The 18,747-nt window shown below is 48.5% G+C and overlaps 7 protein-coding genes across 7 annotated transcripts; 1 reads left to right on the top strand and 6 right to left on the bottom strand.

The window, feature by feature from the left end:
* Nucleotides 1-380: 380 nt before the first annotated feature.
* N7520_008302 (zinc-binding alcohol dehydrogenase family protein) lies at nt 381-1,427 on the bottom strand (the record flags this gene model as incomplete). Its single annotated transcript, XM_057142236.1, has 1 exon — nt 381-1,427. One exon carries the CDS (start codon nt 1,425-1,427, stop codon nt 381-383), a length of 1,047 nt encoding a protein of 348 aa, XP_056996242.1.
* Nucleotides 1,428-2,180: 753 nt separating this feature from the next.
* Nucleotides 2,181-3,021, top strand: N7520_008301 (putative EF-hand calcium-binding domain protein; the record flags this gene model as incomplete). The annotated part of the gene is made up of 2 exons (XM_057142235.1): nt 2,181-2,241; nt 2,303-3,021. 2 exons carry the CDS (start codon nt 2,181-2,183, stop codon nt 3,019-3,021), a joined length of 780 nt encoding a protein of 259 aa, XP_056996241.1.
* Nucleotides 3,022-3,217: 196 nt separating this feature from the next.
* On the bottom strand, nt 3,218-5,225 carry N7520_008300 (ferric reductase family protein; the record flags this gene model as incomplete). The annotated part of the gene is made up of 5 exons (XM_057142234.1): nt 3,218-3,615; nt 3,663-3,824; nt 3,871-4,462; nt 4,518-4,579; nt 4,625-5,225. 5 exons carry the CDS (start codon nt 5,223-5,225, stop codon nt 3,218-3,220), a joined length of 1,815 nt encoding a protein of 604 aa, XP_056996240.1.
* A 1,754-nt stretch (nt 5,226-6,979) lies between these two features.
* N7520_008299 (basic helix-loop-helix domain-containing protein) lies at nt 6,980-10,027 on the bottom strand (the record flags this gene model as incomplete). Its single annotated transcript, XM_057142233.1, has 1 exon — nt 6,980-10,027. One exon carries the CDS (start codon nt 10,025-10,027, stop codon nt 6,980-6,982), a length of 3,048 nt encoding a protein of 1,015 aa, XP_056996239.1.
* Nucleotides 10,028-11,866: 1,839 nt separating this feature from the next.
* On the bottom strand, nt 11,867-13,052 carry N7520_008298 (alpha/beta fold hydrolase; the record flags this gene model as incomplete). The annotated part of the gene is made up of 4 exons (XM_057142232.1): nt 11,867-12,337; nt 12,393-12,493; nt 12,553-12,656; nt 12,721-13,052. The coding sequence occupies 4 exons, from the start codon at nt 13,050-13,052 to the stop codon at nt 11,867-11,869; spliced, it is 1,008 nt and encodes a 335-aa protein (XP_056996238.1).
* A 1,861-nt stretch (nt 13,053-14,913) lies between these two features.
* On the bottom strand, nt 14,914-16,389 carry N7520_008297 (uncharacterized protein; the record flags this gene model as incomplete). The annotated part of the gene is given in 6 exon segments (XM_057142231.1): nt 14,914-15,170; nt 15,219-15,279; nt 15,294-15,446; nt 15,503-15,559; nt 15,626-15,812; nt 15,881-16,389. The coding sequence occupies 6 exon segments, from the start codon at nt 16,387-16,389 to the stop codon at nt 14,914-14,916; spliced, it is 1,224 nt and encodes a 407-aa protein (XP_056996237.1).
* Nucleotides 16,390-17,968: 1,579 nt separating this feature from the next.
* N7520_008296 (uncharacterized protein) lies at nt 17,969-18,646 on the bottom strand (the record flags this gene model as incomplete). Its single annotated transcript, XM_057142230.1, has 5 exons — nt 17,969-18,022; nt 18,083-18,099; nt 18,146-18,245; nt 18,297-18,379; nt 18,433-18,646. The coding sequence occupies 5 exons, from the start codon at nt 18,644-18,646 to the stop codon at nt 17,969-17,971; spliced, it is 468 nt and encodes a 155-aa protein (XP_056996236.1).
* Nucleotides 18,647-18,747: the final 101 nt, after the last annotated feature.

Below are 18,747 nucleotides of genomic sequence, written 5' to 3'. Positions count from 1 at the left end.
ACAAATTATCTCAGTGTTTTTTCTTCCCTTAGATTTTCCAAGTTGGTTAAATTACTGTGGCTGCATTGATGAGATCCTTTCAAAGCAGAGAACCTTGAAACCACCATGATGCCAAAATATTGAGGAAGACTAATTTCTGGCATGTGATACCATTACTCTCATGAAAAGTAGCAGTTTTGCCAGCTGATCGAATGGTAGAAGGAAGAAAATACTTGATAACTAGGTCAAAGTAAAGACAACAGTCTGTACTATGGACAAGGGATTTGAGGATATTAAAAAATGAGAGAGGTTTACTTGAACACGCGAAAAGCATTCAGAGGAACAAGGGAGTCCAATGACTTTCTCTTTCCCCGCCCTGTTGATTCGCAGTCCATATTCACTTACGGCGTCTCGTCGATGTTGTAAACCAGCTTCTCACCGCTGACCTTTTCATTCTTCAGCAACTCCAACCCCTCCAAAACACCCTTCAATCCCTCCTTACCAACCTTGGGAGGGTGAACCTTGACCTTCCCTTGCTGCAACAGAACCTCCACGATAGGGAAAAACATTTCAGCATGAGCCTTGTCTTCTGGCTTACCAGGTATATCCCCACCGCCATATTGCCAATCCTCCCCAGATATACTGTAAGCCGCAGTAGACCGACTATTCACATTCTCACGCTCAATTCTCCCGGCCAGAAGATTGCTGTAGTCACCACCCGAGGAAGATATAGCCGCATCACAGAACTTAACACTATCCTCCAGCGAGATACAGTCAAAGACGAGCTTCAAATTATCATCAGTGAGCTTCTTGATCTCAGAAGCAGCCTCCATATCCCTGTAATCAAAGACTGCGTCTGCACCGAGACGCCGGACAAGGTCGAAGTTGCGCGGCGAACACGTAGTGAGCACAGTATAACCAGACAATTTGGCAAACTGAATAGCCAGCGTCCCAGTGGCTGTCGAGCCACCATAAATCAAAATCGGAGTAGCATCCGTGATAGGATTCGTAGGGAGAGCAAGTTTCAAGCTTTGATAAAGCGCCTGACCGACCGTCGCGATGCCCACACCAAGAGTGGCACCTTCTTGGAAGCTCAGGTTACCCGGTAAGCGCATGGCAATATCGCCCTTGACAATAATCCACTCCGCGAACGAACCCGTTTCTGGCCGCACGGTGTTGCAGCCGTGAGCGAAGCCGCATACACGATCGCCTTTCTTCCATTGCTTCTTCACGTTATTGCCAACTGCTTCGACTAACCCGGCGAAGTCGCATCCTGTCTGGACGCCGGTTGGGGCATATTGAGTGATTGATTTCCAGTCGGTGGGATTTAAGCCCACGGCGATGTTCTTCACAAGGATGTAGTCGTCTGGCAGGGTGGGGATGGGACGGTCAGTGACCAATTCAGCCTTCTTTGGTTCGGTGACGATAATGGCTTTTTGAGTAGACATGATGGAACTTCTGGGGAGATAAGATTGGAATCGGTGGCAGCTTTATTGTCAAACTTGATTAGAAATTGACAGATGTATGTGAGGGGTACATTACAAATACAAACATTCACCATCTTCCTGTTTAATCCATGCAATCCCTTAGCTCTGATCCTTCAGGTCATGTCTTCTATCATGAACACAATTGATAACCAATGTTTCATGTTTACAATTCAAGTAAGACCATCTAATCACCGGATACTATTTATCTCTTCTATTTGAATTTAGCAAAGAGGGGTGCGCATTTAGTTGATATGTTGGCCTGAATCTTCAGGCTTTATGTACTTATGTTCTCTCAATAGTTTTAGCTGGATCCTTCAGATCATCCACTGACAACTTTTACTCTGACCAAAGTCACTCTTGCTTTGGTCGAAGTGATATTATTAACAGAAAACATAGATATCTAACTCTGTGTTCCAGGTCTCATTGATGGATAATATATGTTGAGGTTATATATATCTGCTCCACCGAATTGTGGTAATCCCGAATGTCTTAACATCCCCTTGCTTCAAAAAAATTCAACATCCCTGATCTCGGATAATAGATAACTGCAAAGTTTCTTCCTTCAGGTCACCGGGGGAATAATTTTATTTCCAGTCGTTTGGCCCCCCCCCCCAACCTGCATCTCGAATCCCGTGCTTACGCATAATCAACATTTCAAATCTTCGTCGCGCTCAAAATCTTTCCTCAAGACCGGCTCTCCTAAACCCAACCAAAATGAAGGTTCTCTGTCTCCACGGAAAAGGCACCAGCGGCGCCATTTTCAAATCACAAACCTGTACCATTGAACCCAAACCCAAGTTCCAAACCAAGGATCTCCACTAACCCCGCCCCCACAGCATCTTTCCGCGCCCAACTCGCCCAAAAAGACATCCAATTCGACTTCATAGATGGCCCAGCAAAATCCGGCCCCGCAGCTGGTATAGACCTCTTCTACCCAGCGCCCTACTACGCATTCTGGGAACAGGGTTCCGTGGAAGACATCCGATCGGCCTGCTCCTGGCTCACGGAATACATCAACAAGCACGGACCCTACGATGCCGTGATGGGGTTTTCGCAGGGAACCATCCTCGCCTCAACATACCTCCTTTTCCACGAGGAGGAAACGCCCCATCTCCCCGCACCGTTCAAGGTAGCAATCTTCCATTGCGGAGGTGTCTCGTTGCAGGTACTACAGGAATTGGGATTTAATATTACCCCTGGTATGCATGAGCGGGATTTGAAGTCGCGGAATGCGCTGAATAGCTCGGCGAGTACGGAGGCTATTTTGAGAATGGGGACGGATAGGTGGAAGGGGGATAATTCTCGTGGAGGGCTATCGGAGGACGCGCTTAGGGATGAGGTTAAGGGACCGGTGCAGATCTCTATTCCGACTGTTCATGTTTATGGGTCGAAGGATCCGAGGTACACAGCGGGTTTGCATTTGTCGGGAGTTTGTGATCCGGCGACGCGTCGATGCTATGATCATGGTGGTGGGCACGAGATTCCGCGGCGGACGGTTGTTACGAATGCTATTGTGGAGTTGTTCGAGTGGGCGATGGAGGAGATTAATGAATGATAGGGCAGGTTTGGTTTGACACTTACATGAGTTGTCATAGATATTAGAGTTATATAGCGTGCATTGCATATCGACATGGAATTCGTATAGCGGTACAAAGCTTCAATCTTGTTCGTGATAACTACTGGAAATGTTGATCAAAGTGGATGTTGTAATTCGTCTAAAACATTATATGTACCAAAACGCCAAAAATTCATCACCACGAGAAAGACTCTTCAAAAAGATCAACCGTCTTCTCCCCTTGTACATGACGAACAGCTTCACGCACACTATCACCAAGACCACCAGGGCCGCAAACACTAACCGCCAACGCACCAACCTGCTCCGCCTTTTCATTTTCCAGCAATGTTGTGAAGCACGGCTTGCCATACTCTACACTAATTGGTACATTGGCCGGAGCAGCCTCTGTCCACGGGGTTTCCAATGTAGGTGTATACGCTTCGGCATCCTCCTTGTCGCCTGTGACATGGATGCGGATGGAGAGCATTAAACCCTGGAATTGGAAGTACGAGCCACCTTTTGGATCAATTGAGGATTTCAGCGCATCGTGGCTTAGGACGTCTAGCATCCATGTATGGATCCAGGTCAAGTGATCTGGAATTCATTAGCGAGGCCGGCATTGGCTGCATGGGATCTCTAACCTAGACTTCGGATCATCCAGACTAGGTGAACCTTCCGGGTTGCCGATGTCCGGGAAGTGAAGTTGGTGACTACCTCATGCAGATATGACATGGGATGTGTGATTCCGATACCGCCCGCGATTAAAAGGAGGGTTCCGTAGGATTTCAATGAGTGAAGACCACCTAGTAGAGTTAGTGAGATACTAGGAAAGATGTCCGCAATACATACCGAATGGCCCTTCTGCCAATGCCAATGCTTTGATTCTTCCATCGGGCGAGTCTTCCACCTTCTGGAGAAGCTTCTTGGTAAACCCATCCTGTCCCTTAATGAGGACGGACATGGTAGTCGTCTCTGAACCACCAAGCAGCGAAGCGAACGAATCACTTGAACTGCGCTTTTCATTGTGGCTTAAGGTTGATTCGCCGGTCGATGCCCACGCAACGGTAAATGGGTGTGAGGTCCACAGACCCAAACATGGCATGTAGAGATACATGTATTGACCAGGACGGAATTTCCAAGAGCGAGCGACTTCCACCTCGACCTTTGCGACTGAGCCTGATAGAGCTTCGACTGTGGCGGTTGTAGGACGCTTGGAACAGTTTCTCCAAAGGAGAATGAGGACTCGACTGGCTCGGTCTAGTCCCCATAAGATTAAGGTTCCAAGTAGTACCCGTTGTTGTAGTAGATTCTTGAGATGATACCACAGAGCAACGAATGATATGATGGCCAGAGCGATGTGCAGGTGGAGGAACAGCTCGTAGAAGGAGTGACGGAGCGGCGATAGTGATTGAAGGAAGATGAAAACAAAGCCGAGGACTGCCTGTAGAAGAGAAGGTCAGGGCATGTACAATCCAGATTGGTCGGTTTTGTCCTACCACAAGGCCATAAATGTAGAACGGCATTTGCCAAATTGTGTATAGAATGTAATCCACGCCATCTAACACTGTTAGCTTTGCGTTTGGAAGCGGATGGGCGCACATACTTATATAGGCTTGATTTGCCAGAACAGCACTCATGTGAATAACAGCATTCGCCGCGATAACCCGCCCAACCCATCGATGCATGAAGTTGAACGTATCAAACGAAATACCCAACATCATCACCAACGGGTTATTCCGTCCAGCACTGAGAACCAATCCAGGCGTGTTCATCACAGCCAGATGCCCCGCCGCATACTTCAACTGGAACATTTTCTTGGAGTACCCTTCCCACCAATCAACCGACACAAAGACAAAGATGATATTGAGAGAGAGATAAACCGCCAAGAGAATGACCTCCAATCGCAACGGCATCGATCCCATGTGAAGTCGAAGAAATCGAAACTCTCGACTATGGCGAGAACCCCACAGCGGCGCATAGAGCAGATGCTTCTTGATCCCCGCAATGGCACCGTGTGTCATGGAGAGTTGAGTCTGATCATCACCTTGCAAGGCTAGCTTTTCACGTCGACGATTGCTCACCCGGATGACGGTTCGATATACAAACAACAAGGTGATGAGTCCTCCAACGACGAATAGAGGAACCGCAATCTTAGGGTTCATGGGCGGCTCTCCAGGGCCATTTCCTGCGAGTTGAACACCCATGTTGCCATACAAGAGAGCCGGATTCCAAATGTTTGGTCGGGTACGTATTCGTCAACCGCCGACAGCGATCTCCAACAACTTCAGACCTGCAAAGAAGGTAAAGAAGAGGAGAGCGGACCTTGGAGAAATAAAGTCAAAAGCAGATCGCGTGGACGGATACAAAGTCAATCTAATATCATTGTGTGGTATCCAGCATCAACTATGGATGCCGTCATCGACCCCTGGGGACATAGTATAGCTTCCAGCAGATTGAAAACATCGTCATGTTTCCACACGAAAGCGTGAGTGTAACCAGACGAATCGGGTGTGAATTCGGGTGGGGAACGGGGATCCAGATTCATGGTTCATGCACCCGGGGGATAGACTAGGGCAAAGTTTAAAAGTCTAGATCTTAGTTACCCGCGAGAAGCACAAACCTTTGCACAATTAGGCCGTTTATGAAATTCGTTGACATTTGCGGGATCTAGACAAATGAGTGTTATCCAAATTCATCAAGGGATAGGAAATAAGAAGCCAATCTAGACGCGGATTGACGTTGGAGACGTGAAGCCCTGAAAACGGAACGGAATGTTGAGGCCCAAGCGGCTCCCGCCTGCGACCCTAAAATATATGAGTTTTCCCAGATTATAGCAAAATACATGTGCCTTGACTCAATGATTTTGAAATTCAGGGATCTAATAGGATTCATATTTAGTTAAATCAACTCTGACGACAGTGAATTCCAAGTCAGATCGTGGAATCGGACGGCCTCGGGCTAAAAGCGTGGAACCCAATGATTTGGGACGCAACTGCAACGCTAGGCTATAACAATGGGACAGTTCAGTTCGATCATTGCGGAGACAGGGTAGTAGATGATGTATGCTTGCTGACAGGTACTCTGCTACGTAATCGCTCGATCAATGCCTTCCACATGAGAAAAACCGGTCTTTGCAGTATACAACGTTGGCCTCGGGAATCGTATCCTGCAGCTATGACACCAACTACACATTAATTGCTCTGGATGACAGTGTCGAGAAACGAAGCGCCTAAGATCTAGACTGCGTTGACCATGCTCTGTAATGCCAAGGTCTCTTATTGGTTCAAACAGACCATATGACCGCGCTAGGTCCTTTGAAAATTTGTCGCGCACCCACTTTTGTGTCGTCACTGCATCTGCAGACATTGCCTTGGTTCAAAGGTACCTGCTTTGCCCTTAGATTGCCGGTAGTAACCAAGGATTGGCTTGGCTAATAAGGTTTCCTTATTTCTCAGGCCTCCATTATCGAAGGCCTGGGAACTGCCTCAGCAACTGGTGAGTAATGTGGAGAAGCCCAACGTGGAAGTACAGCGGTATAGTCGACAAGATAGGCTGACAGAAGACCTGGCCACATCTAGATTCTGGGCCTGGCCACTATGGCCATAGAATGCGGATGGCTTCTAGTCAGGTGATCATGTAAGGGCGTAGAGCACTGTAGGAATGCTTCCATTTGCAGTTCGTCTTCGATGTGGCTGTTCTTCCGATTTTTCATGATTCGCTGGCTTAAAATAAGTTCAAATGTAAGAGGATGAAAAGAGACTAAGGGGAACATTCCAAAGTGTGATCATGCCTATTCTACAAGAGAAGAAAACGCCACGATGCGCCAGGTCCATTCCTGTTCGAATCGTTTTTCCTGACCGGCCGCCGATAGTGACTAATGCTGCTATAAACATAAATCCAAACGCCATCGTTATTACTTGCTATCCCATGATAACATAGTCATGCTAGAGTATAGACTTCAAGCTGAGACTTCCTGAACCTGTTCAGGAACCCTAGGAATACATTGATCCTCTTCGAGGCTAAGACTTCCATACCCTGTATCATTGCTAGCCGACCGTTCGCGGCGCAGGGGCTTTCCCATGCGAGTGTTGATCGAATCTTGTTCAGCCTCACTCTGTAAAGGCTGATCAGAGCCCCCGCGGCGACGGCGGAACTTTCGCTTTCGAGAAGGGATGGGCGCGGATGGTGTAGGTAGATAGTCTTCGACTTTCACACCGGCATTCTGGCAGACAGTCGTGCAGGAATTCACGATAACATCTACCAGACTTGATGAGAAGCCGTAGAAGGCGGGGTTGTACGCGTTGCGGGACCAGTAGATAAGTTGGGCTGCTACACGACCCACGTTTGGAATGTCCCGTGGGCAGACGGCGAGTTTGCGAGACATCCGGGGCTTCTCATCTGCTTCGTCGTCGGCCGAGGATCCTGCCTCGGAAACGGGTGCAGAAGGCGCAGATGAGTCGGAAGAGACGATGTAGTCCACGTCGGATGCCAGAAGATGCAGCAAGTGGTAAACCGCGGAGAATCCTAGCAAGCTTAGCTCGACAGGGTCAATCGGTAACTGATTGAACATGTTGATTGCCTTTTGAATGGTGAACGAGTCCGGGAGGGAAGTGTCACCGGTAGATCGTGCAGTGATTATGGCAGCGATCATGGCACAGCGCACAGCAACGGAGATCTCGTCCCGAACTGAAATAGGGAGAGAGGAGTCGAGGAAGTTCGCAGATTGGCTCCATTCGTCCTTGCGCTTGTCCTTGGGAAGAGTGGCAAGAACAGCACCCACATTCTTGATACGGTCATGCTCGAAGAACACGGCCTTCATCACAAGGGCACGGGTGTATGCAGCTGAAAGTCGGGGGGCAACCTCAAGCGCCATGCGTATCTTCTCTTTAAAAGAATCACGGCTCGCTTTCGAGACGGGCCCCCCTTCACTGGCTTCCATGTATTTCAGCAAGGCGGACTGAAGAAGATGGCTAGACCACCAGGCTGCAAGAGCGTCAACAGAGCATTGGATGGCAGGGTCTTCCTCAACAACATCAAGTAGCACTTCGTCATCTCCGGTACCTTCCTGCGTTGGTCGGTTCCAAGTGAGGTTCACAGCGCGTTGAGTGATGGAATCGATCATGACTTCCTCACAGTCCAGGCTGAGAAGCCTGGCGAGGTGGCTTGGAAGCTGATCGGGATGGCCCTCTGGGAGTGAGTTGTTGATTTCTCTTGCGACACCCCACTGGTAATTCGCAAGAGCACGGGCAATGTCATTGGAGACATGGAAAGACCAGGAGCCAGGCTGTCCTACTCTCCACATGAGAATGCGCACATGTAAGGCCTTCAGCATCATCCTCAAAGGACTGCTAGGAAGTGTGCCCGCCGCAAATATTGTGAGGACAAGTCGACTCTTAGTGATTTCGGCATCACCTCCAGTAAGCTGGGCGTCAATGGCAATATCCCAAGTCTTCACCCGGCCCCTTTCATCCTCTTCGGTGATTCCTGTAACCCAAGAGTAGAATTTCCAGCCCATCAAGCACCGAAGAACATATTCAAAGCAGCGCGACGTGACAACATACCATTCACGGAAAAAGCGATGACGTGGTACGCCGACTCGTTGCATGCTGGTAAGCCAAGCCTGTCGTCGGAAGTCGCTGGATGTGGGTGCGCCATTTTGGCCTTCACTGACAACCTTTGGCGCACGCCGTGTGGATGGCCGAGCGTTGAATAGGTAAACGAATACAATGAACGCGCTTCCGACAACAAGCACAGCGAGAAGAAGGAAATGGGAAATGGCACGTGCATGCGAGGAGTGCCAGAAGCTTTGGAGGTAATACTCCCAGTGAGAAAGACTGGGAGAGCGCAACCGACGGAGTAAGTTGAAAGGAAGAGCAAGCAGACCCTTCTCCTCAGTCTCAGACTCATCTGAACCAAAGCCCTCAAGCACCATTAGTCCAGCTAGAGCACCCAACATATACTTGTTGGGCAGCTTGGAACGGCGCCGGGACCCATGTTCGCGGCCATAATCAGGGCCGGCCCGAGGGGAGGACTTCATATATGACTCTGCAAATATTCCCTGTTTACCCTCTTCGCGCAACCGCTTGAATGCATCGGGCACCTTGATGAGGCCCTCTGGGGGGTGTGAAGAGGACGAAGAAGCGGTAGGGGAGCTGCCATCGATGTCCTCAGGCTGGGAGAACACGCTTGGCGAATTACCCGCGTTGGAATCGCTGGAGCCAGCATAGTTGCTAGGTGATGACACGGAGGCGGAGGAGGTAACAGCTTGGTCGGCCGCTTTGTCAACCTGACGTAGGCGGTTCTTGAGAGCTGTGTTTTCGTCCTCTAGTCTTTTGTTCCGGATTTCCAGGTGCTTGATGTACTCGGTTGCCTTTGACAAAATGGAAGCCTTATTTAACTTGCTCGCAGTTTGAGCACCCTCTGCATCATCCTCATCCTCGTTGGAGTCACCGTTGACATTCTTCGTTCGTAAACTTGGCACACTATCGCGTAGTTCGGCGATTTTCTCATTCAGGTTGGCTCGATACCGTTTTTCAATGACGTTATGAGCCCGCTTCTTTGCTGGCATCTTCTTCCCCGGAACAGGACCAGTAACGGTGGTAGCGTCATCGTCGCTGCCTGTCTTTCGCTTTCGGCTTACCCCGACACTCGAGATGGGAGAGACCAACCCGATCTGGCTCTGGTAGTTGGACACTATCGAGCCTCTCTGATGATCGTGACCAGATGGGATTTCCATCAAACCCAGAGGAAGTTGAGGAGAGAATTCTGTGTGTTGGAGCTGATTGGGCGAGGAGCTCAGGGTAGTTTGTGGGGATACGAATGGGAGGTCCAGTGGGCAGTCGATATTCTTCTGGTCACCCTCCGTGAACATCGGTTCGTCCCACCGCATCCATTGAGTCCAGTCTTGGTTGTGGCTTTCGGGTTGCTGCTGGAAACGAGAATCTCCCCCAGACTGTTGATGAGAAGAGAACAGTTGAAAGTCATTCTCCATACCGGGGGCAGACATTGTGCCTGAGAATCCGTGATAGGATCCTCGTCTCTCAATTGAAACTTCAAGACGTGTAAGCACTTAGAACAAGGCGTCTGGCACTGCATCATGTCTTAGTCTTGAACATAATGGTGAGGAGCTTAGGGATTAGATGATCAACCCCTGTGAGGTAGCACTAGCCCCGGCTATCGGCGGCCATATTGAATGCACTTACTGGACTCGGGGACTCGGATTCAAGTCAATTCGTATGGTGACTAGTGAGGTCGAGCAGTATGCAGGGAGAGATGGGGGAAACTGGGAGAGGGGAAGATGTCAGAGTCATGAGGGCATTTGGGTGCAGCTAGGCAGATACCCACTCCAGTCAGTAGCGTCGGCGGGCCCTACTAAGAATGGGGGGGTGGGTTCTCAAGTTGATTGGTCTTCCCCTGCAAAGACGATCATCGCCAAATAGTGTGGACAGTGGACCAGGGTGCAGGTGTAGGTCGCGCTACGCGAGATCGGACTTGAAAGTATTATTTAATTTTGTTGCAGGGACGACAACACGAATAGCATTCTGTTTGTTGCATAAAGGAGGCATGAGTTTAGACATTTTTAGTCGTATGATCGCGGCTACCCGCACTTCCGGCTCCCCGGCAATGGTAACCATACAGTATGGTAAGACGATTTTGCCATAAATGCTGGTAGCCTCCCTGTAATACACTGTACAAGATTCGTATTGTATTATTCATGCTATTGGTGGTCCCTGAATCATCCCACAATTATCCCACCGCCTAATGACTCAGCTTTTCCCATGTGATTCTGCATTTCATCTCAGTGAAATGATTTGCAACTTCCCACGAAATTCATATCTTGTGGTTTCAATTTTGCGTTTTTACCAATATTGAAACGAGCAGAGATTTCTTTCAAATTTCGCTCATATTCTGGGTCAGCAGCCTTGCTACTCCACTTGGTGGCGCATTGCAGAGAATGAATTCGCGGTCTGATCTTATCTGATCGTTTAGCGTCTCCACTCTGACCACATCGGCCACCCGCGGAGTTTGCGTGACGGCGGTAGCCACAAATGAGAGCCTGTAACCAGACCTTCAGGGAGACCAGTGGGTCAAACTTCCGGTGTCGGCGGGTCTTATATTTAGGCCGAACGGCCTAACAATCAGAGTCTGAGACTTTGTTTCCTGGCAAACTGCGTCATTGACCTATACTAGTGCCCGCCACTGGATTGGTGTACGGAGTACATTGGACAGCGGTAACTGACCGGGAAATTTTCCACCGCCTTATCCATGGATCTTCTAGTATCCATCAAATGTTCCGCCATTGTCCCCATATGATCATCACCGCGCTCATGCTCGCGTGTCTTTGATTGGTTTACTGTGCCATGAGTCTCGTTGTTGCCGATATGCCGGACCGCTTGACCTAGTCGGCGAAGTTTGAGGGTGTGCAAGAGAAGGACGCCGCTGATGAGGATAAAGAGCCCCAGCCCAAGCCTCCACCGACGATGTTAGATGCATACTATTGGGACGGAATCGATAGACTTCGGGCCTGTAGGTATCGAATGGGGTTTCAGCGTCAATTTCAGGAGGAATGCCAACTCCAAAGGTCATTGATGGTTTCGGTGACTTGCTCCGAGAATGCTCCGTGATGCTCTCTCAAGTCTGCCGGCTATATGGAGGACAACAGGCTCGGGCCAACGTGCCATTACCTACCGTGTGGCCTATAATAGAAGCTGGGCATGAAAGATGTTCGCACAAATTAAATTTCCAGGTACATTTCCATATTAAGAAACCACTAAACAGATACTTCTCTGTTTGTAATGAGCCATACATATGAAATTCCCGTGATCCCATGCTCCTTTGCCTTCTGTCACGAGTCTTTTCTATCAACCAGCTCCAGAACAAACTCTTCAAGAAGTTGATGCACCTCGTCCGGTCGTTGCAGCTGAATCCAATGTCCGCAGTCTGCAAAGTTTTTCACCCGCAGATCGGGCGTATGTTCCTTGGTAGCAGCAATGTTCATGTCTGCCCTCGTAATATAGTCCTTTTCACTTACGACAAGGAGTGTGGGCAGATGACAATCCCTGTCCGCGTCTGGGATTTCGGCTTCATCAAGGTCGTTAACACCGCGCATTGCGGCTTTGTACCAGTTCAAGGGGCCGCGATGTCCCTGGACTAGGATTCGGTCTCTGAGCGTGTACTCCTCTAGAGTATACCATGACGGCAGCGGATCAATCCTATTAGCCTTGACGTACTCAGCTGCAGCACCTATAGGACACAGATTGACTTTCGAGTCCTCTGGATTGGCTGCATAGATGAGTGTAAACGCCGAAGCTGGCTGCTACAAGCGTTAGCAGGAGCACTGGCTTTGAGTCAATTAATGACGCGAGACTCACATGTTCGTCACAATCCTTAACAGCGTCCTCAGTGTTGTGCCACGGCCAGAATCCATAAGTTGAATAACCGAAACGGCTCTTAGTATATGCGTTGATTGCATCTGCATCGAGGCAAGGTAAGTTAGAAGAGTTGCGGATAGTGGAAGCTTAGATACCATACCGAAGTCCCTCGGACCAGGCCGATTGTACCCGACTGAGATCAGTACAATGCCCATCAAGCGATCAGGGATATACGTGACCAGACGGGAAAGCAATCCACAGCCCCTATATCAAATCTTTGTGTGAGAAGGAAAGGCACTAGGTACGTCTCAGACATGCATAAACTAACCAATCATGACCCACGGCAACACAACGTTGGACTTTTTCGATACCTAGTATTTCGGCCATATGGAGCGACATAGACTTCAAGCGATATGAGGCTGGATCGGCCGGCTTATCTGTGTCTCCATAGCCGAGCAAGTCCGGAGCAATAACCCCATACCCTGCGGCTGACAATGACTTGATTTGATGCCGCCAGTCATAGCAAGAACTGGGATATCCATGAAGGAGCAAAAATGTGATCCCATCAGCTTTGGACGAGGGGTAAGCGACATATCCATATGACGTGCCGTCAGATAGGGTCGCCTTCTTAGCAAGGGACGGGAACGCTATGGAAGCCATTGTTTGAATGATGGAATTGGTCACAAGCTAGTTGCCGAGTGAGTGAAGCCAAGGGTCTCAAATGATATTGTTTCTTAATATATATCGATCTTTTCAGTTTTATGAAGCAGATTTTGTTACTTCTTATGACGGCCGGCCCAGCAATAATGTTGGCCTTAGCCTCTCATTTAGTGATCGGACCGACGCGACGTGGTTGGTTGAAAATCACCGAAAAAGCCCCTCTTACGTGAGATTTTGTAGGTCTGTGTGGTCATGTCCTGATCATGTCAATCTGTAACGGGCAGGGTGCCGCAGTGTAGGGATATTGAAAAAGTCGCCGAGCTAATCAAGGCGGCCCCTTGAACATTGGTGACCCTGCATAAATCTAATCCATGGTTAGGATGAGGTTGACCAAGGCAGAAGCGGATCGATGGAGATCAAACCTGTCATCCAATAAATCATCGTGCACAAACATACAGTTGCTCCTCATCAGCCTATATACACGCTTGCATTTCTCCTGCTAGATATTCAGACAAGCATTAAATGCAGCCGAACGATTTCTTCCACTTTAAGCCTTGAACACGAAATCGATGATGCCAAGTCTCTTCAGTCATTTACCAGAAACGAAAAATTGCTATCTCACATTAGTTCTCTGCATTTGCGGAATGGGACAACAGATGGGCGTGCTTATCTGGTGGGGTGTCAGCCTTAAGATGAGACATATATCCCGCTTCGTCATCCATCCGGTTTGACGATCATCTTCTATAGAAATGCACATTAATCTGTTCAAGTCATATTTCACTACGTCCAGTTCCGCGCCATATATCCCCGGGTCGCCCAAACTACTATTTTTAAATTTTTTTAATACTTAACAAGGAGGAAATGATACAGCAAATGAATAGTTCATAGGGAAAAGAAGGAGTCAACTAAAAGATAACAAATTTACATATAGTCTGTCGCTAGAGTCTGTCCTCATAACACCACCAAGTACATAGTGATCGTTATAATCATGCATCTAGGTTATATACCAACTTCTTAGGCAATTCGAGGGGGGCAATAATCAGCATCAAGCCAACACAGATCACCTTTGAGAAATGGCAATTAGCCCCTCCAACTACTCAGCGCCTTACCCGGAAATATATGAGGAGTCTACGCGGAAGCAAATCCTAACATTCCTCCTATGCTAGACCAGCCATCAGTGACAGAGCAGCCATACTCTACCCAAGAAATTGAGATTTTTCCCAACGGTATTGTGGGCGCCCCCATTATTTTACCATTCATCCATTCATTACTCTGTATGATCGGCAACCAGAACCTGGTGAGGGAGATATCGTGATCAGATCAACGGAATTTCGTGAAATCACAAGCGAAGGTTACTAGGACTACCAGCGATACACTCCACGATATGGGGATTCGGTCAGTGGATAGAAAGTGGACCGGGATGAATACATACAAACCTAGCCTAGCGAAAGGCAAAGAGCCTGATCAGGGTTTTATTCAAACTTGTCGGAAGCGCGCAGATTCGCGAATTTGCTCCACGTACCCCCCAATTCGCTCTTTTAAACCCTGTCTAGCCCGAATAGGAACTTAACCATGGCTTCGAGTCAACTAACTAAATCATGTTCCTTGTGGCCTATCCAGGTAGCCTCAAGTTATATACTCCAGCACCTACTCCACCTCCTACTCCTTCAGCTACGGTGCACTATACGAGTATATTGAGAAGATAAAAGTAGACCAGTTGCAGACTTGATATTGAGTCGCAGATATTGGCATTAAAAGAGAATTTCATACGGATATTGCATCACTTGAATCGAATGCCTCCTTTCCCCTCGTTCCTTGTCAGGAAATACTGCAAGGGGAAGAAGGGACCTCGCTGAACCATTCATACTGCCTTGACCTCATGGTCTGCATGTACCATTCTCGCCATTGGGATAGCCGCACTCGCGACCGGAATCCGCGTCTTGAATGCTCGCTCGATCTCGGCCAAGGTCTTCCCTTTCGTTTCGACCATGTAGAAAAAACTTACAATGGTCGCGGCCGCAGTGCAGCCGCCGAAAAGTAAATAGGCACTTGGTACGCTCTTGTCAAGGAGAATTGGGCATACAAAGGCGACGAAAAAATTGCAAACCCAATTGGCGCCTGAAGAAATTAGTAAAGTTGAAGCAGCACCCTTGGTTTAAGACTAACCGTATCCGAGACTGATCGCCTGGGCGCGTGTGTGCTGGGGCTGGATCTTTGGCGCCCACACCTTGATACTGATACCCTAGGTCGTGGCCTGCACAATGCAGTAGAGATAGATAGACACGATGACCACCCAACGACCAGCACCGTGCTGGTGCGACGACCCCATTTGTCGGCTAGCAGTGTTGCAGGAATGTTTGTCGCGACAATAGCGATGGCAGAGACACCGGACGCCTATACCAGAATTGAGATCAGCTTTATCAGGCCGCTTGAAAAGACCATATACTGACCAAGAATGAGGCTTCTTGAGATTCCAGGCCGGCCTGCTGGAAAATTAGAGGCGCGTACTAGATAACAAAAGTCAGACAGTTCACCGGGGGGGGGGGGTAGTGGGATTGCTGAAAGGGCCATACATAGAGGAAAGCGTCGATACCGCAGAGCTGGAGGAATCCCAAGAGAAACACTGCCAGAAATGTCTGCTTCCGCACGTCCGGAGTCCACAGGCTCTGAAAATTGGCCTCTTGTCCCATTTCTTCTCTTGCTGGATTTGATTGCGATAGGATCGTTGTGGGGTCGTCGACCTCCCGGTCTTCTTGTTGACTTCAAGTGCATTCCACACCTTCTCAGCCGCGCGATAATCTCGACGTCGAATCAGCTATCGCGGAGACTCCGGTAGGACAAATAGATTGATGAACAGGTACAAGATGGCCATCACGACAATAATAATGAAGGGAAGCCGCCATGAAAGCGAGCCTGGTATGTTCACCGTACCATAGCTGATAAAATACCCCACTACCAGTGCCATGCATGTCATGAACTGCGGTCCCAAAGTGAGGGGCCCTCGTGCTTTTGGTGGTGAGATTTCGCAGATATAGACGGTCTGAGTGCTGAAGTAGAGGCCATAGCCAAGGCCCTCAATGACGCGTCCTACGGCAAACATCAAGAGCTTCACTGCAGCTGCCTCCAAGATGATACCCACGGTAAAGACTGCTGCCCCGAATGCCATTGCTTTAGGGCGGCCCAGTCGGTCTGCGAGTCTGCCAGCAAACAAGGAGCCCAGAGCGGCGCAAAGAAGAATACAAGACACCAAGATACCATGGACGGCAGCGGAGTGCTTCCCAAATTGCTCAATGAAACTCTCCATGACGGTGACCGGTCCTATAACACTTGTGTCCATTCTGTCATGATGAATGATTGTTAGTATTCTATTGGACTTGTATTCATGATATTGCTAGACCAACAGACCCCAGTAAGAAGCCGCCAAATGAACAGAGTCCACCAGCAACGGTGTATTTTGCAGGCCGGAAACAAGACCATGATGGCAATCCAGCGCTTAGTTGCATCGTTTTGTTAGATTGCTGCGTCTTTTTTTGAAATGAAGAGACTGTTTCCCGTGGAGAAACTTGGACTTTATGCGCTTTCTATGGATACTGGTAAATGCGGCAATTGTTAGTCTTTAATCGTCAAAGAATATTGCTCCGCTCTTGTGTTGATACCTTGTGTGGATTAAAATCACTTTTGTAGGAACCTGTGTCGGTAATTTGATGCGAGCAGTGCCTAGAGTGGGAAAGAAGTTACCCAAGGCGCGAGAGGAAGAAGAGAGGCGGGCAGGCAGTGGATGATGTACAGACTGTCGCTGGGTATGATAGGCAGCGTTTGCAGCACTGCAATTTATTCTTTCTCTTTCGCTCATGATGAGTCAATCCATAGAAAAGGGGATCTGTATCCTTGTCTAGGGCCGATCAGAGTTCCGGGGACCGTCTCCACCTTCAGACACCGAGAATTTGACTATGAACTACGGTACTAGGTAAAGTACTATATCTGATATTTACAAATCATACATTTTATCTCCAATTTACATGCTCGCCAAGCTAAATGACGTACTGTGGCTAACAGAATTGGTTGTATTACATCCCATCCTACCACTAGACAACCATACAACCATACTGGGATAATCGATCTTGTTCTATGTTCATCCCAGACGGAGCAGACAAACGTTGCCAGGATGGACCGCGCTGGGTATAATACACGCGTGTCTCGAGCCGTTTATCGGAGTTGGTATCCCGCTAGCGTTGAACTAACGCGTGTGTTTTGCCCCTTTCGGACACGCGTATCCTACTCTGCTTTGGGACATCTGGAACAGCTGGTCATGCATACTGGACTCGCGTACTCGGAGGCAGTCTGGATCAAAATTTTTTTTTTGCATGACTGGGCCCCGCCAGCCATCTTCATAATTGTGTCCTACTCTAACCTCATCGTTCTCTTACCACCCACCTTGCTACCAGCCAACTGCCCTCACCGTTGCGATGACGTCACAGTCCAATATAATAGACCATGATTGGCAGCCGCTAGATTAACTTGATACGGCGGATGCCTCACGGGGATAAAAATTCTCAAAAAGACCAAATTTACGACGGCTATTCAGAGCTCTGTAGGGCAGCTTTACAACAAACGAGGTAATTCATAGGGCGTTCAAAACTCCGAAACATAAAATTGATGCCAGTCTCCGAGGGTAAGACGAATGTAGCAGAGCTTTCACTGAGTAAATACATTTTACCCATTTACATCGAAGTCGCGCAACATTCGTCTTTTCAACCAAGATCTTCGAGATGTTGACATTCGCTTGCCCCTTCTCAGACGCTATCCTCTATGCAGTCTTGTCTATACTCAAGACTCCAGACCCGTGTTCTCATCTAGATCGCATCTTTCTTCATTCCCTAGCAGCCGTTCTGTATTACTAAATCTGTTCCAATGCATCATTTGTTCCAAAGATCGTATTTTGTCTTGGGTACAATATCCAATTTCCCTCTCTATGGCGCTCAATAGTGTATAGCAGCGCATCCTATTGGAAATACCGCGAATATGTTTACCCGCTTGGGGCTGTTAGCTATTGCGCATCCTTAGCAGTCATTCTTGGTCATGGATAGGCTTACCAATATATATTGGTGTAATGGCAAAGCAACGAGCGCTGGCAGGTAGCTCCGAAGAGGCAATATTGATGATAGATTTAGCATGCTCCTGGACCTTGATATTCTACGCTTCGGTTTAGTTCGGCCATGGAGAGAAGCTGGCAATGCGCCTTACCGAAAAACTAGCCGGCGGGCTGAATGTGTCCTCTTCTGCAGAAAGCAGAATCTGGGCCGCATGAAACGATATAATTGCAGCAGCTATTCCGTGATCAGCTTTCAGACCCATTGGAGACAAGCACCCCGTAGCTCACCTGAGGCAGGAACTGGGAAGAAAAATTTCTGAAATCCACTCTCGGATACCTCGCCATACGCTATACCACGGAATTCTTCTGTGGTGGTAACATACCACTCGTCCACCTGATCTTTCAACCTTGTTCGGTCAGACGGCGACTCATTTCCTTTATACATAAGGTTTACAATATGGCCAATCAACATCATTAAATAGTTTGCGAGGTGATCTTCCATTGCGCTTGCTCCTGGTCTCGTGATATTCTATCTCTTCGGGTCAAATTGAAGGGGCTCCTGGTTGCTCAAAGCTATCGTGATTTCATGGCGCATGTAAATGA

The sequence above is a fragment of the Penicillium odoratum genome, assembly GCF_028828045.1.
Source record: "Penicillium odoratum strain IBT 22623 chromosome Unknown utg000005l_segment0_segment0, whole genome shotgun sequence".
In the NCBI taxonomy this organism is placed as follows: Eukaryota; Fungi; Ascomycota; class Eurotiomycetes; order Eurotiales; family Aspergillaceae; genus Penicillium; species Penicillium odoratum.
This window is presented reverse-complemented; position numbering and strand designations above follow the sequence as displayed.